Source organism: Cydia amplana, chromosome 16, assembly GCF_948474715.1.
Source record: "Cydia amplana chromosome 16, ilCydAmpl1.1, whole genome shotgun sequence".
NCBI lineage: Eukaryota > Metazoa > Arthropoda > Insecta > Lepidoptera > Tortricidae > Cydia > Cydia amplana.
In genome coordinates, this window is record NC_086084.1 from 14,219,576 (window position 1) to 14,234,272 (window position 14,697).

The 14,697-nt window shown below is 42.6% G+C and overlaps 1 protein-coding gene across 1 annotated transcript in view; it reads left to right on the forward strand.

The window, feature by feature from the left end:
* The window catches only part of LOC134655067 (nose resistant to fluoxetine protein 6-like), a 35,991-nt gene extending 24,348 nt beyond the window's left edge, over positions 1–11,643 (forward strand). Inside the window, exons 4-12 of the mRNA XM_063510530.1 lie at positions 565–679; positions 2,849–2,936; positions 3,331–3,497; positions 5,118–5,303; positions 6,047–6,220; positions 6,487–6,637; positions 7,568–7,754; positions 7,875–8,017; positions 11,521–11,643. Of these exons, the coding sequence (XP_063366600.1) occupies positions 565–679; positions 2,849–2,936; positions 3,331–3,497; positions 5,118–5,303; positions 6,047–6,220; positions 6,487–6,637; positions 7,568–7,754; positions 7,875–8,017; positions 11,521–11,643 (1,334 nt within the window). The remainder of the gene's footprint in view (positions 1–564; positions 680–2,848; positions 2,937–3,330; positions 3,498–5,117; positions 5,304–6,046; positions 6,221–6,486; positions 6,638–7,567; positions 7,755–7,874; positions 8,018–11,520) is intronic.
* Positions 11,644–14,697: the final 3,054 nt, after the last annotated feature.

Sequence of the window (14,697 nt, forward strand, 5' to 3'; positions counted from 1 at the left end):
AACATTATAATTATAAAATAATCACATATTACCTTTAAGGATCAATTATTACTGTCATTGCAATAACAATACATGTAGAGAATTTATTATCCATAATTGATATCCTTGATTGAATATTAAATCGGTGTGTATATTCTTATCATAATTATATTCATATATTGTTAGTATTTCTTTTATGAGGGTAATTTTCTGACCGCCGATAAACAATGGAGTGTGGTCATAGCCAGGGCAAAAGTAACTTAGATCAATGCGGGTCCTAACGATGACTCACGTTAGACCGGGCCGTGTCCGGGCCGGAGTTTCCGGAGCTTCGTTTTCTATGAAAAGCATCACGTGATCACCGTCATCTGTCATAGAAAAGTAAGCGCCGGAAGTTCCGGCCCGGACACGGCCCGGTCTAACGTGAGTCATCTTTAAGTGTGACATTGGGATAAGTGTGGCTGGCCTTCACATTGGGGGATTTTTACACATTGATTAGTGTTTTTGCGAGTTCATACATTTGCTACTTGTCACCCCTTTATATATGCATTAACGCCGTTAATGTATACATTCTGGTGTTTCCAGGAAATCCTTTTCTGCTGGCGTTCTCAATACGTCGCAACTGGCGCAAACTGACAGCGCCGGGGGGCGTCGGGCCTGACCCGAGGCTCAACCGCCTCAAACTCTTCAATGGCTTGAGGTCAGTAACCTGGCTCTACCGCGAAATTCGAAATGTGTAGAAAGTCTTACTCCAAACTAACAGCGCCGGGAGGCGTCGGGCCTGACCCGAGGCTCAACCGCCTCAAACTCTTCAATGGCTTGAGGTAAGTAATCTGGACGGCTACCGCAAAAATTGAAGTGTGAAGAGAGTCTGACTCCAAATGACAGCGCAGGCAGGTATTGGGCCGGACCCAAAACTCAACCGCCTCTAAGGTACCTGCACCAAAGAAGGTCCATCGTTTTTAGGGTTCCGTAGCCAAATGGCAAAAAACGGAACCCTTATAGATTCGTCATGTCTGTCTGTCCGTCTGTCTGTCCGTCCGTATGTCACAGCCACTTTTCTCCGAAACTATAAGAACTATACTGTTGAAACTTGGTAAGTAGATGTATTCTGTGAACCGCATTAAGATTTTCACACAAAAATAGAAAAAAAACAATACATTTTTGGGGTTCCCCATACTTCGAACTGAAACTCAAAAAATTTTTTTTCATCAAACCCATACGTGTGGGGTATCTATGGATAGGTCTTCAAAAATGATATTGAGGTTTCTAATATCTTTTTTTTCTAAACTGAATAGTTTGCGCGAGAGACACTTCCAAAGTGGTAAAATGTGTGTCCCCCCCCCCTGTAACTTCTAAAATAAGAGAATGATAAAACTAAAAAAAATATATGATGTACATTACCATGTAAACTTCCACCGAAAATTGGTTTGAACGAGATCTAGTAAGTATTTTTTTTATACGTCATAAATCGCCTAAATACGGAACCCTTCATGGGCGAGTCCGACTCGCACTTGGCCGCTTTTTAGGGTTCCGTAGCCAAATGGCAAAAAACGGAACCCTTATAGATTCGTCATGTCTGTCTGTCTGTCTGTCTGTCCGTCTGTCCGTCTGTCCATCTGTCTGTCCGTCCGTATGTCACAGCCACTTTTCTCCGAAACTATAAGGACTATACTGTTGAAACTTGGTAAGTAGATGTATTCTGTGAACCGCATTAAGATTTTCACACAAAAATAGAAAAAAAAACAATAAATTTTTGGGGTTCCCATACTTCGAACTGAAACTCAAATTTTTTTTTTCATCAAACCCATACGTGTGGGGTATCTATGGATAGGTCTTCAAAAATGATATTGAGGTTTCTAATATCATTTTTTTCTAAACTGAATAGTTTGCGCGAGAGACACTTCCAAAGTGGTAAAATGTGTGTCCCCCCCCCCTGTAACTTCTAAAATAAGAGAATGATAAAACTAAAAAAAATATATGATGTACATTACCATGTAAACTTCCACCGAAAATTGGTTTGAACGAGATCTAGTAAGTAGTTTTTTTTTATACGTCATAAATCGCCTAAATACGGAACCCTTCACGGGCGAGTCCGACTCGCACTTGGCCGCTTTTTTATTTTATTATGTTTAATATAAACTTCCAGTTTTGCCTATGACACTAGCGAACATGAACGTAATTTTTTTAATCAAATCACACGTATAAAATTGTGGAAATTTGAATTGAAAGTAGGCCAGCTTAAGAACCGAGCCATTTTAGGTACGTATTTTTTATTTAGGGTCCTAGCCCTAGCTTAAATTGGTTTTTCCATACTTACGTTATGGCATGTCCAATTTAGCTAGAACCCTAAATGGCGTAACAATCACGGAGCGTGACTCCACCAAAGGTGTGCTGCTTTTGCTAATGGCTATGGAAATTTAAGAACAGAGTCAATCCAGAGCCCAAAAGGTTGAACGCACAGAACAAGTAATAAGGTTGGAATGGCGATACGAGCAGCGTACGTGTTGCCGCGGTTTTGAGCAAACGCTCGCATGCTACTCGCCCGCGCTGACCGAAAAACGAAGTAAACATGCCTTTTTGCGCCACAATAACGTTCAGATTAAGAAGCCAGACATGAAATCTGTCTAAAGGAGGCGTATCCATTCACCACACACACAAGGCGCTAGCTAGTTTTTACTACCGTTGCGCGAGTGTTAGTAAATGTGGAGAGGAACGAGCGGCGACACCGGTTCCGATACTAACTGCGCGCGATAGCCATTCTAACCTCTTTAATATGTTCTGTGGTTGAACGACATTATCTCCTAATCTGTATATTCTGTTGATACTGTGGTCAATTATACATTTTGGTATTTTTTCATCTTTTCAGAACCATGACGATGGTGTGCATCTTTTTCTCACACAGCGTGTTAATCATGTCGTATTCCTACGTGGACAACCCACTTTACATTGAAAAGGTAATATTAATACCATCGCTGACACACAAACACACAGACCACAGACAGCTACTACACAGATAAGTCACAGTTATAAACCTTACCAATTACAAAGATAGCTATATTGCTCTAATAATGGCTAGTTAAGGATGATTCACGTTAGACCGCGCCGTGTCCGGGCCGGAGCTTCCGGCGCTTACTTTTCTATGACAGATGACCGGTGATCACGTGATGCTTTCCATTGAAAAAAAAGCGCCGAAAGCTCCGGCCCGGACACGGCCCGGTCTAACGTGAGTCATCCTTTATGTATAGACTGTGTACGGTTAAAAATTCTTTATTCTCATTAGAATTACATTTGATTTACGTGTAACTTGTATTTTTTTAACCCGTTTAAGAAAGACATTATATTCCACAGTCGTACGAAGACCCATTCAAACAGATCTTGTTTAACGGCAGCCTCGTCACCCACACCTTCTTCGTGATGTCCAGCTTCCTTCTGGCCTACAATCTTCAGATCCACACCGAACGCCACTCTTTGTCTTGGAGCCAATGGCCCAAAGGCATGCTGCTGCGGTGGTTAAGGTATGAATATCAAATCTTGTTCAATGGCAGCCTCGTCACCTACACGTTCTTCGCGATGTCCAGCTTCCTACTAGCCTACAGTCTTCAGATCTACTCGGAGCGTCACTCCTTATCTTGGAGCCAATGGCCCAAGGGCGTGCTGCTGCGGTGGTTAAGGTATGAATACCAGATCTTGTTCAATGGCAGCCTCGTCACCTACACGTTCTTCGTGATGTCCAGCTTCCTTCTGGCTTACAATCTTCAGATCCACACCGAACGGCAGTCTTTGTCTTGGAGCCAATGGCCCAAAGGCATGCTGCTGCGGTGGTTAAGGTATGAATACCAGATCTTGTTCAATGGCAGCCTCGTCACCTACATGTTCTTCGTGATGTCCAGCTTCCTTCTAGCCTACAATCTTCAGATCCACACTGAACGCCACTCTTTGTCTTGGAACCAATGGCCCAAGGGCGTGCTGCTGCGGTGGTTAAAGTATGAATACCAGATCTTGTTCAATGGCAGCCTCGTCACCCACACCTTCTTCGTGATGTCCAGCTTACCTTCTGGCCTACAATCTTCAGATCCACACCGAACTTCACTCCTTGTCTTGGTGTCAATGGCCCAAGGGCGTGTTACTGCGATGGCTGAGGTATGAAGATCCAAAGTAGATCTGTAACTTGTCAACAGTGTGAACACAGTGAATCCTTGTATACTTAAAGGGTCGGCAATATCCTTGTAACTTCACTGGAATCGCAAGCGTCCGTAAGCTGCGGTGCCCGATTTTTGTCACTGAGGCTGTACGCGTGTATGCTTCACTGTCATGGCATATCGAAGAAAAATAATTTTCCAAAGTGAAGGTTAATTAGAGTCAAGGTTAAGATGTTAATGTCGTTACGTTAGTTCATATATTTACATATTTTTTTAATTTTGGTTGTCGACATTGGAAAATGCTGTTCTTATATAAAATACTACTGAAGTACCGTCCCATAGTCGTCGTATGTTAAACGTATAACAGATTCAATACATTTTAACATTTGTGTATGATTGAAAAGGACAAAATTTAACAAAGGTTTGCTAAGGTTCATAAGCCAGTTTATTTTTACCCTTACCCGCTAACATTATGATTTGGTATAATATGTACGCCGTAAAAGTGCATAGCGACTTCATCAATGAATTCATTCATAATTTCTTCACGCAATTTCGCAGCTTACTGTACATACAAAGCGCGAAACTTTTAAATGTTTTTCTTTGAAAATATTTACGTCGTTGCTACCTATTTGCTATACTAGAACATTCAAAATGTACTGCGATCTATGGGACGGGTACTATTAATTATGGAATTGACTAAAATTCTATCATCCGTCGTAATTCCAGTTGGGGCAGTTCACAAAATACTGCCTAAAAAGTTTGTCCTACTTTGGTCATACCTACCTACCTACTATATAATAGTTAGTGCAAATAGTGCATAGAATTCCCAATATTGTCACCAAAGCTAGGCCTGGCAAAGTAAAATATAATCGGTGCATGACCATTCTGCATAAAATACTACATATTCTGTATCATATCTTCCTCAATATTTGTCACTATCACTATGTCTTTGTCAACTCCATACTTTTTGTAAATAACACCGTAATTTTTTTGCAGACTAACTCCTACCTACGCACTAGTGCTGGCCACGATTTCCACATGGATGCGGCGATTAGGCAGCGGGCCCCTGTGGGGCCTCGTGGTCGGTGCGGAGGCGGAGGCCTGTCGACAGTACTGGTGGGCACACGTGCTGTACATCAACAACTACGTGTATGGGGATGCGCATTGCGCTCCGCAAGCTTGGTATGTTCAAAGTTCTACTAGCTTTATACTTCGACCCTGCCGCCTGCCTCGGAGAGGAAGCGCGTCAGCGGCCGCTTCTCGTTCCCTCTCCGCCTCCTCCTTCTGCGACATAACCTCTTCAAAGAAGGAGGTCACCGCTTCCAATTTCCTCTCGCTACCCAGCATCGTCGCTATTATGATGTATAGCGAGAGGTCCACCACCCCCGTCGCTGCCTTAAGGGCAGCTACTAGCTTTATACCTATGTCTCATAAGACCTTGTCTTACAAGAGGGACTTAGGCTGATGCTGGACCACGTCAAGCGCTTTCACTCCATGCTAACTATACTTAGGTCTATACGAGGCCTATTCCATGCTGTTACCAAACTACAAAACCTCTGGGTTGGCTTGCCTCAACATTACTTTAGCCAATGCAGGGAATGCTCTCATGACTGAATTTGTGTTGCGAGAACTAGGAATTCTTGGTTCTGGGACTGATTTCGTATAGGAAACCAGCACTATACTCAAAGTATCTCACTCTCTCTCTATCTTATGCTCCCTCAGGGCTTTCTTAAATTAGTTCGAATAAACCAAAACTCTCACGGACTTTTTTGTAAATAAAACAGAACTGTCAATAGAATAGAATTCAATGATCAAGAAAAAACCTCTCTCTCTATCGTATAAACACTATAAACGAACTACAGTGACGTATTCTTCATTCCGATTACTTACGAAGAATCAATTCTAAAAGTTCCATTCTTGTCCAGGTATTTGGCAGCGGACACCCAGCTATTCTGCCTAGGCCTGCTCATCTGTGTGGTGTTCCGAAGCCCTCGGCGGCGCGCGGCAGCGCTCATCTTCATGCTGCTGCTCTCACTGCTGATTACTGCAGCTCACACCTACTGGCAGGATCTTGACGCCGTTGTCATTCAGTCGCCTGAGTAAGTTGCAATTTATTTAAGCCGGGACAAACGCTAGGAAGATGATGATGATCTTGATAGGTCTTCCGAAATACATAAATAGGGGATATCTTTTAATGTATTGACTAAAGGATGACTCACGTTAGACCGGGCCGTATCCGGGCCGGACCTTCGTATTCTATGGAAAGCATCACGTGATCACCTGACATTGTCATAGAAAAGAAAGCGCCGGAAGCTCCAGCCCGGACACGGCCCGGTCTAACTTGAGTCATCCTTAATTCTTTCAGAAAATACCGCAATCTCTACGCAACCGACGACACCTTCCGCCTGCTCTACATCCGGGGGCATACGAACCTGTCCACCTACATGTTGGGGCTGGCTGGTGGCTTCCTGACCTACTACTGGCAGCAGGAGGGGAAGGACATGAGCAGATTTAAGGTACTGTCTCTTTTACATCCGGGGCCACACGAGCCATGGTGACCAACACGTTGGGGCTGGCTGGTGGCTTCTTGACGTACTACTGGCAGCAGGAGGGGAAGGACATGAGCAGATTTAAGGTACTGTCTCTTTTACATCCGGGGCCCCACGAGCCATGGTGACCAACACGTTGGGGCTGGCTGGTGGCTTCCTGACGTACTACTGGCAGCAGGAGGGGAAGGACATGAGCAGATTTAAGGTACTGTCTCTTTTACATCCGGGGCCCCACGAGCCTGGTGACCAACACGTTGGGGCTGGCTGGTGGCTTCCTGACGTACTACTGGCAGCAGGAGGGGAAGGACATGAGCAGATTTAAGGTACTGTCTCTTTTACATCCGGGGCCACACGAGCCATGGTGACCAACACGTTGAGGCTGGCTGGTGGCTTCCTGACGTACTACTGGCAGCAGGAGGGGAAGGACATGAGCAAATTTAAGGTACTGTCTCTTTTACATCCGGGGCCACACGAGCCATGGTGACCAACACGTTGGGGCTGGCTGGTGGCTTCCTGACCTACTACTGGCAGCAGGAGCGGAAGGACATGAGCAGATTTAAGGTACTGCCTCTTTTACATCCGGGGCCACACGAACAGTGACCAACACGTTGGGGCTGGCTGGTAGCTTCCTGCTTCCTATTAGTACAGTACGTACTTGTACATACAATCTACATACATAGTATATAATGTCTTATGCATTTGACCGTCCTTTTTTTGTGAACTGATCAAATTATCAGAAAGTTACTTTATAGATTGACTTCGTCCACTTCTTTCACTGGCAGATAATCGATAAGTAAATTTTGGGATGGCCCGAATCTTTCTAACGTTTATCAGTTCTGTGCCTGAAAATCCGTTTTTTTCGGTATGTCTTCCCATCTTAATCTTTTTTTCTTACAGAAATTCAGATGGATCGTGTGGCTCTTGTTCCCCATAGCCGTGGGTGTGATCCTGTCCGGAGGTCTGTTCTATCTGGATGGACCCCGAGCGGGGGTACCGCTCCGGGTGTTGTACGCGGCACTGTACAAACCGGTGTTCCAGACATGTGTGGTGCTGTTTATCATCAGTTGCGTCTTTAAGCTAGAAGGTGAGTTTTAAAGTAAAGTACAGGTTCAAATATGTACACAGATAAAAATCTTGGAACAAGTATTAATGTCTAAGTTACAATGACAATGGGAGTTCTCCAGTTCACAATTTATCTCCGCAGGAGTGTATCGCGGCATAGTGGAGTGGCGTGGATGGGCGTGGAGCGGCCGAGTCTCATACGGAGCTTTCTTGCTACATACCATGATCCAACGTGGTCTTGTCGGTGCAGTTACTGCCCCTGTGCATATGACGGATTACTACGTGGTACGTACAATCTTCAGTACATGTGTAGAGACAGAGTGGATCTACAAACTACCACGGCATAGTGGCGTGGCTGGGCGTGGAGTAGCCGAGCCTCATACGGAGCTTTCTTGCAATATACCATGATCCAACGTGGCCATGTCGGTGCAGTTACTGCCCCTGTGCATATGACGGATTACTACGTGGTACGTACAATCTTCAGTACATGTGTAGAGACAGAGTGGATCTACAAACTACCACGGCATAGTGGCGTGGCTGGGCGTGGAGTAGCCGAGCCTCATACGGAGCTTTCTTGCAATATACCATGATCCAACGTGGCCATGTCGGTGCAGTTACTGCCCCCGTGTATATGACGGATTACTACGTGGTACGTACAATCTTCAGTACATGTGTAGAGACAGAGTGGATCTACAAACTAACGCGGCATAGTGGTGTGGCTGGGCGTGGAGTGGCCGAGCCTCGTACTAATTTTTCAAAACCCAGTTTCTGATGATGGAATCCATGAGGTATCGAGGGAACTCCTCAAATCTTAAAGGCATAGGTACATATAGTGATTTTTGTGTTTTTATCAACAAAATAAGCATTTACATTTAAAAAAAAGTGACATTTGATGAAGTGGAACTGCTGATAATAATCAGAACATCTTCAACGACGCATAGTAGGTACACGTTTGGCGATTTTAAATTTCGATTTTGACTTGGACTGGGGCCCGAACTCGGACCCGGACCCGGACTCGGACCCGGACTCGGATCTGTACGGGGGGTTAGGTTAGTAGTTAGAGAAGTCGGTTTTTTTCTATTAAAGATTATCTAAGATCAAATACGTTACGCCATAGTAAGACTATAGCGAATGTAATCTTAGAAAACACCTTTCTGTAACATCTATAATTATGCAATAAATGATTATCTTATCTTATCTTATCTTAAATCGGACAGGCTTATATGTATAAGTAATACATAATACTAATGAATGTCACTGTCAAAATAATCTGCATAACTATATAATGATTTAATAAAATGATTTTTAAATTGGCAGTACAGTGATAACATTATCATAATTTTCTCATGATTAATTTATTAACTACTGATGCTTAAAACTAACAACAATATCACTAAACCTTATAAAACAAATTCCCTCGCCGCGTCTGTCTGTTTATGTGTTTGTATGTTCGCGATAAACTCAAAACCTACTAAACGGATTTTCATGCGGTTTTCACCTATCGATAGAGTGATTCTTAGAAGATTTGTGTATAATTTGTTAACCCGTGCGAAGCCGGGGCGGGTCGCTAGTGCTTTATAAATTACAGTACCGGTAAGTATTCTATTTTAGTAAAGTGACTCATTAATATGCTTTCGGAAACGACATTTGGTGTTGTAGAAATCCATAAAACGATGGAATAAGTACTATTTTGTGAATGTTGTTCTTAGTTAGTTAGTAGTTAATTAAGGGTCACTTGCACAAAACTGTTTGTCATCGTTAAATAGTTCGCTAAATTTTATTGTATGGAAAGTTTTCAGTTGATCAGTCTATCAAGTGCGAATGGTGCAACTGGCAATAAGTTTGTTAAAATGTCACGGTATTTGAACCATAAGAGTAACCGGTCTTCAAATTTACATGAAATAAACTTAAAAAGTTTTTTAAATTAGCGTCCTTGAAACTAGGCACAAGGTAGTAGAGTGACTAGGTGCGTCATCCAAACCGGTCGTAGGTTCAAATCTCGTTTCGCACTTACTGATAATTCTCAAAAATCATGCACGAAACTCTATTTGATATCTAATCAGTTGTTTTTAGGGTGAGGTACGGCACCCTAAAAACAACTGATTAAAGGAAAAAACGGAACCCTTATAGGATCACTCGTGCGTCTGTCTGTCTGTCTGTCCGTCTGTCACAACATGTGGGTGGCGACATTTACCCTCTAGGGCAAAGTTGGACGGTTTCACGGTAATCTGGTCAGGCGGTCTAGCATGAGTTGCGTTCTCGCGCGCGACACCATACTAGAAGTCGCGCAAGATGTACGAGTACCTACCTATGGATCGCGCGCGAGAACGCAACTCATGCTAGATCGCCTGGTCACGGTCTCATTGACCTTGACACGAAACGTCAGATACGTAAATGGGCGTTTTTTTTTGTTGTCCCCTACACTTTTTTTTTCAAATTTGGGATTTTTTATGTTATTTCAGTACTACTCAGAATCACGAGCTCTTTCTATCCTAATAGGAGAAAAAAAGTGTCCCAAAATTTCCATACATTTTTCGATCTTTCCATTCCCCGACCGCCATACAAAGTCTATGAAAAATGGTGACGTAATGGAAATAAAAACCTTAGGACACTTTTTTTCTCCTATTAGGATAGAAAGAGCTCGTGATTCTGAGTAGAAATAACATAAAAAATCCCAAATTTGAAAAAAAGTGTTGGGTACAACAAAAAAAAAACGCCCAAATCCCGGCCGAAACCCCAACGAAACCCTCCTGTAGTTACCAAGTAGTTACTTAATAGTTCTGGTCAACTTCACTGCCCCACCTGCGATATAGTTTTTAAAAGTAAATTCGGCTTTGCCAGCTATATCGGAGCTCACGCCCTTAATTAGCTAGGGTCGCCGTTGCCGATTACGGCATGGATAGCTATATTTGCCCGGAAGCGATAAGTGTATGTAGTAACAGTAACAGCATAGGTCTAGGCTCACAGCCGACGTCACTCATTACTTGCTCTTACACAAGACGGGACACGGGGTCATTGTCACGTTGTTTTACATAATATCATAGTGTATAACTACACTTCTTAATATACTTAATTATGTACATAGACATTATCGCTAAATTTACAATGAATGTTATGAATGACGAGGAAACAAGATAAAAAAAACTGGCTAGATATTTTTAGTTCAGATCATTTTAAAACGAAATTTTAGTGCGCTGCAAATTTTATTTTATGCTGGCTTATGCATGACTCTTATTGACTGGCTTATGCGTGACGCGACGTACGCGTTTGTGTTAAGTGTCATTTTGTATGGGATTATGAGTTTCCAAAACGTCTCGTTTGGCGCGCTGTTCAAAATCCCATACAAAAATAGACATAACGCAGACTAGAACGCACGTCACGATATCGAATTAAATTTACACTAGGGGTTCTGTACGGCTACCATCAGTTTGGCACTGACATAAACGCCGTCGAGAACGTAGTTTACTTTCTATACATCTCGCTCGTACTCGCATATTAGTAAAAAGAAGAAAGTAAATTACGTTCTCGATAGCATAAATGTCAGTTTTGACACTGTCAGTGACTCATGGTACGGGCTCTGCGGCCGTAGCACGGTCGCATTTTTATCACCTGTCACCAATACCGAGGAGAACATCCGGACAGACAGCCGAACAAACATACGAAAGCCTTTTATGGGGACTGGTGGGAGACGGGTCAAGACCGGGATACGTGGAAAGGGAGGAGGGAGGCCTTTGCCCAGCAGTGGGACACTCTAGGCTCATATAAATAAATATGTTTATTTGTTTCAGTTGACGGTACTGAGCGCAAGCATTTTCCTGTCATTCCTCGGAGCTGGAATCTTCTGGGTGTGCGTGGAGGCCCCTGTCGCCGCCATCACCAAGGCTGCCCTGACCCCCGATAGGAGAGCTTAAGAAACTAAACACAGTGCTAAGCGTTTAGCTCTGAGCGCTAGCATCTTCCTGATGTTCTTTGGAGCCGGAATCTTCTGGGTGTGCGTGGAGGCCCCTGTCGTCACCATTACCAAGGCTGCCCTGACCTCCGATAGGAGAGCTTAAGAAACTAAACACAGTGCTATAAGCGTTTAGCTCTGAGCGCTAACATCTTCCTGATGTTCTTTGGAGCTGGAATCTTCTGGGTGTGCGTGGAGGCCCCTGTCGCTGCCATCACCAAGGCTGCCCTGACCCCCGATAGGAGAGCTTAAGAAACTAAACACAGTGTTATAAGCGTTTAGCTCTGAGCCCTAACATCTTCCTGATGTTCTTTGGAGCCGGAATCTTCTGGGTGTGCGTGGAGGCCCCTGTCGTCGCCATCACCAAGGCTGCCCTGACCCCCGATGGGAGAGCTTAAGAAACTAAACACCGTGTTATAAGCGTTTAGCTCTAAGCGCTAACATCTTCCTGATGTTCTTTGGAGCTGGAATCTTCTGGGTGTGCGTAGAGGCCCCTGTCGCCGCCATCATCAAGGCTGCCCTGACCCCCGATAGGAGAGTGTAAGAAACTAAACACCGTGTTATAAGCGTTTAGCTCTGAGCGCTAACATCTTCCTGATGTTCTTTGGAGCCGGAATCTTCTTGGTGTGCGTGGAGGCCCCTGTCGTCGCCATTACCAAGGCTGCCCTGACCCCCGATAGGAGAGCTAAAAAAAAATAAACACCGTATTATAAGCGTTTAGCTCTGAGCGCTAACATCTTCCTGATGTTCTTTGGAGCCGGAATCTTCTGGGTGTGCGTGGAGGCCCCTGTCGTCGCCATTACCATGGCTGCCCTGACCCCCGATAGGAAAGCTTAGACCAGTGGTTCCTAACCTTTTCAGTCCGGTCACCCCTATGACTAACTAGGGAACCTGATTTTACCCCTCCTCCCAATGGTAATAAAATATGAAACGTGTACGTTTGTTGTATTGTTATATTAGGTTAGCTTATTACCCCCGTAAAATACCAGTTTTACCCCCACGGGGGTAATTACCCCCAGGTTAGGAACCACTGGCTTAGACCGTAAAAACAGACTTGACCGATGAATTAGTAGGTGTTAACCACTGCGTTAAAATATTTTTTGACTGGAACCACCAACTGTTTGGAAGTAAAACTTAATATAGAAGGAATGTGGTGTGGCTGATGTCACCTGGTTTTATTGCTCAATATATTGTATAGACTTAGTTTTGATTTTATCGATGTACCTGAGTCTCAGTTTTTTTAAATCTACATATTTAAAAGAAGCCTTTATCAATAAGACATGTCGGCTTCGTTGGGCCTGAGATATTACAGAATTTCAATAAGTGTTACTAAAGTTTTTCTCGTTTGGACAATTGGGTTTGATTAATGTATTGTTGTACATAATAATGTACCTACCAAGTATTGAAAATTGTTGTGAAGATTACAATTTAGTATTAGAGTATACTTAGGGTTATTTTAAATAAAATTAGTAGGTAGAATATTTGTAATCTCCTACTTATTTGATACATATAGTATAGATCAGCGGTCGGCAACCTTTTAGCAGCCAAGGGCCACATAGTAGTTAACGAAGTTGACGCGGGCCGCACTTTGTTAATATTTAATGACTTTATCAGACATTGTCATTTGTCAATATTACATACAAAATAGCCAGTGAGGCTCGCGGGCCGCAAGTGACAGGTTCACGGGCCGCGGGTTGCCGACTGCTAGTATAGACCTCGCAATTTAAGGTGAAATGAATGGAACGAATGACGAATGAATGGGATTTTAATCTCATAAAATTTCAGTAATAACTTAATAAGAGTGATTAATTTGTAAGATTACCTAGTAAAGAAAAGAATACCTACTTCAGTAATGATTAATTGAGTAACATGGCTTAAAACGGAGACTTTTAGATTTTTTAGTACAGTTAACTAATTAAAACAAATATAGCTATGTATATTAACACGTTTTTCATTGCATATAATCAATCCCTTATATTCCTCTTTTTAGCGTTCCGTAGTCAACTAGGAACCCTTTATAGTTTCGCCATGTCCGTCTGTCTGTCCGTCCGCGGATACGCCCCGTGATCGTTACAGAAAGCTGCAATTTGGCATATATATATATATATATATATATATATATATATATATATATATATATATATATATATATATATATATATATATAAATCAATCATGGCAAATAATCACAATATCGAAGAAAATCTAATCAAGGGATATAGCTATGGTTAATTATACAATTATGCATCAAAATCATAATGTCAATATCCTTAGAGGGAAATGGGGACCACGTTTGTATTTAGAAGCGGCCGCTCCCTTTCCTCTTAACAGTCTATTTTACCTCGTCTCTACAACCATAGAGAAATAAATACATAGAGTGCTCACTCCATACATCAGTTTTAGTACCAAAACGACTATTATTTTCGTAGTCGACATCTAGCATCGAGGAGCGGAATTATCAGTAAGTACTGCTACTTGACAATAGATGTTCCCACGACTGAAAAGTTTAATGCTCAAGAATTTTCAGCTAATATTTTTACCGGATTAACCAGAACTCTATTTTCAACTTCTTCTGCTTCAATCTTCTTAATATTAGTTGTAAATTGTTGTTCAATACAATTTTCGTGACTCGCGACACTAGATAGTTCTAGTTTCAAGTAGCGGTACTGCGATGATAATTTCGCTAGTCGAAACTCGATGTCGACTGCGAAAATAATGGTCGTTATGGTATCAAAACTGATCAATGGAGTGAGTACTCTATTCTACTATATTTATCTATGCTACAACGAAACCTGCCTTACTGCCGTATTCGAACTTCAAGATATTCACAAGAGACGACACGTACTAGATCCATTCTAGATACGTTATAGTTTAGATTTCAACTAGTTCTCTTTTGCAGCGCAATTCGGGCAACCAATGTCACTTTTACGATACATCGTGTTAGATATCTATTAGATGTGAATTAGATCTCTAAGTAATATATTGTGGAAATCGTTCAAGAGTATCTCCAGAATCG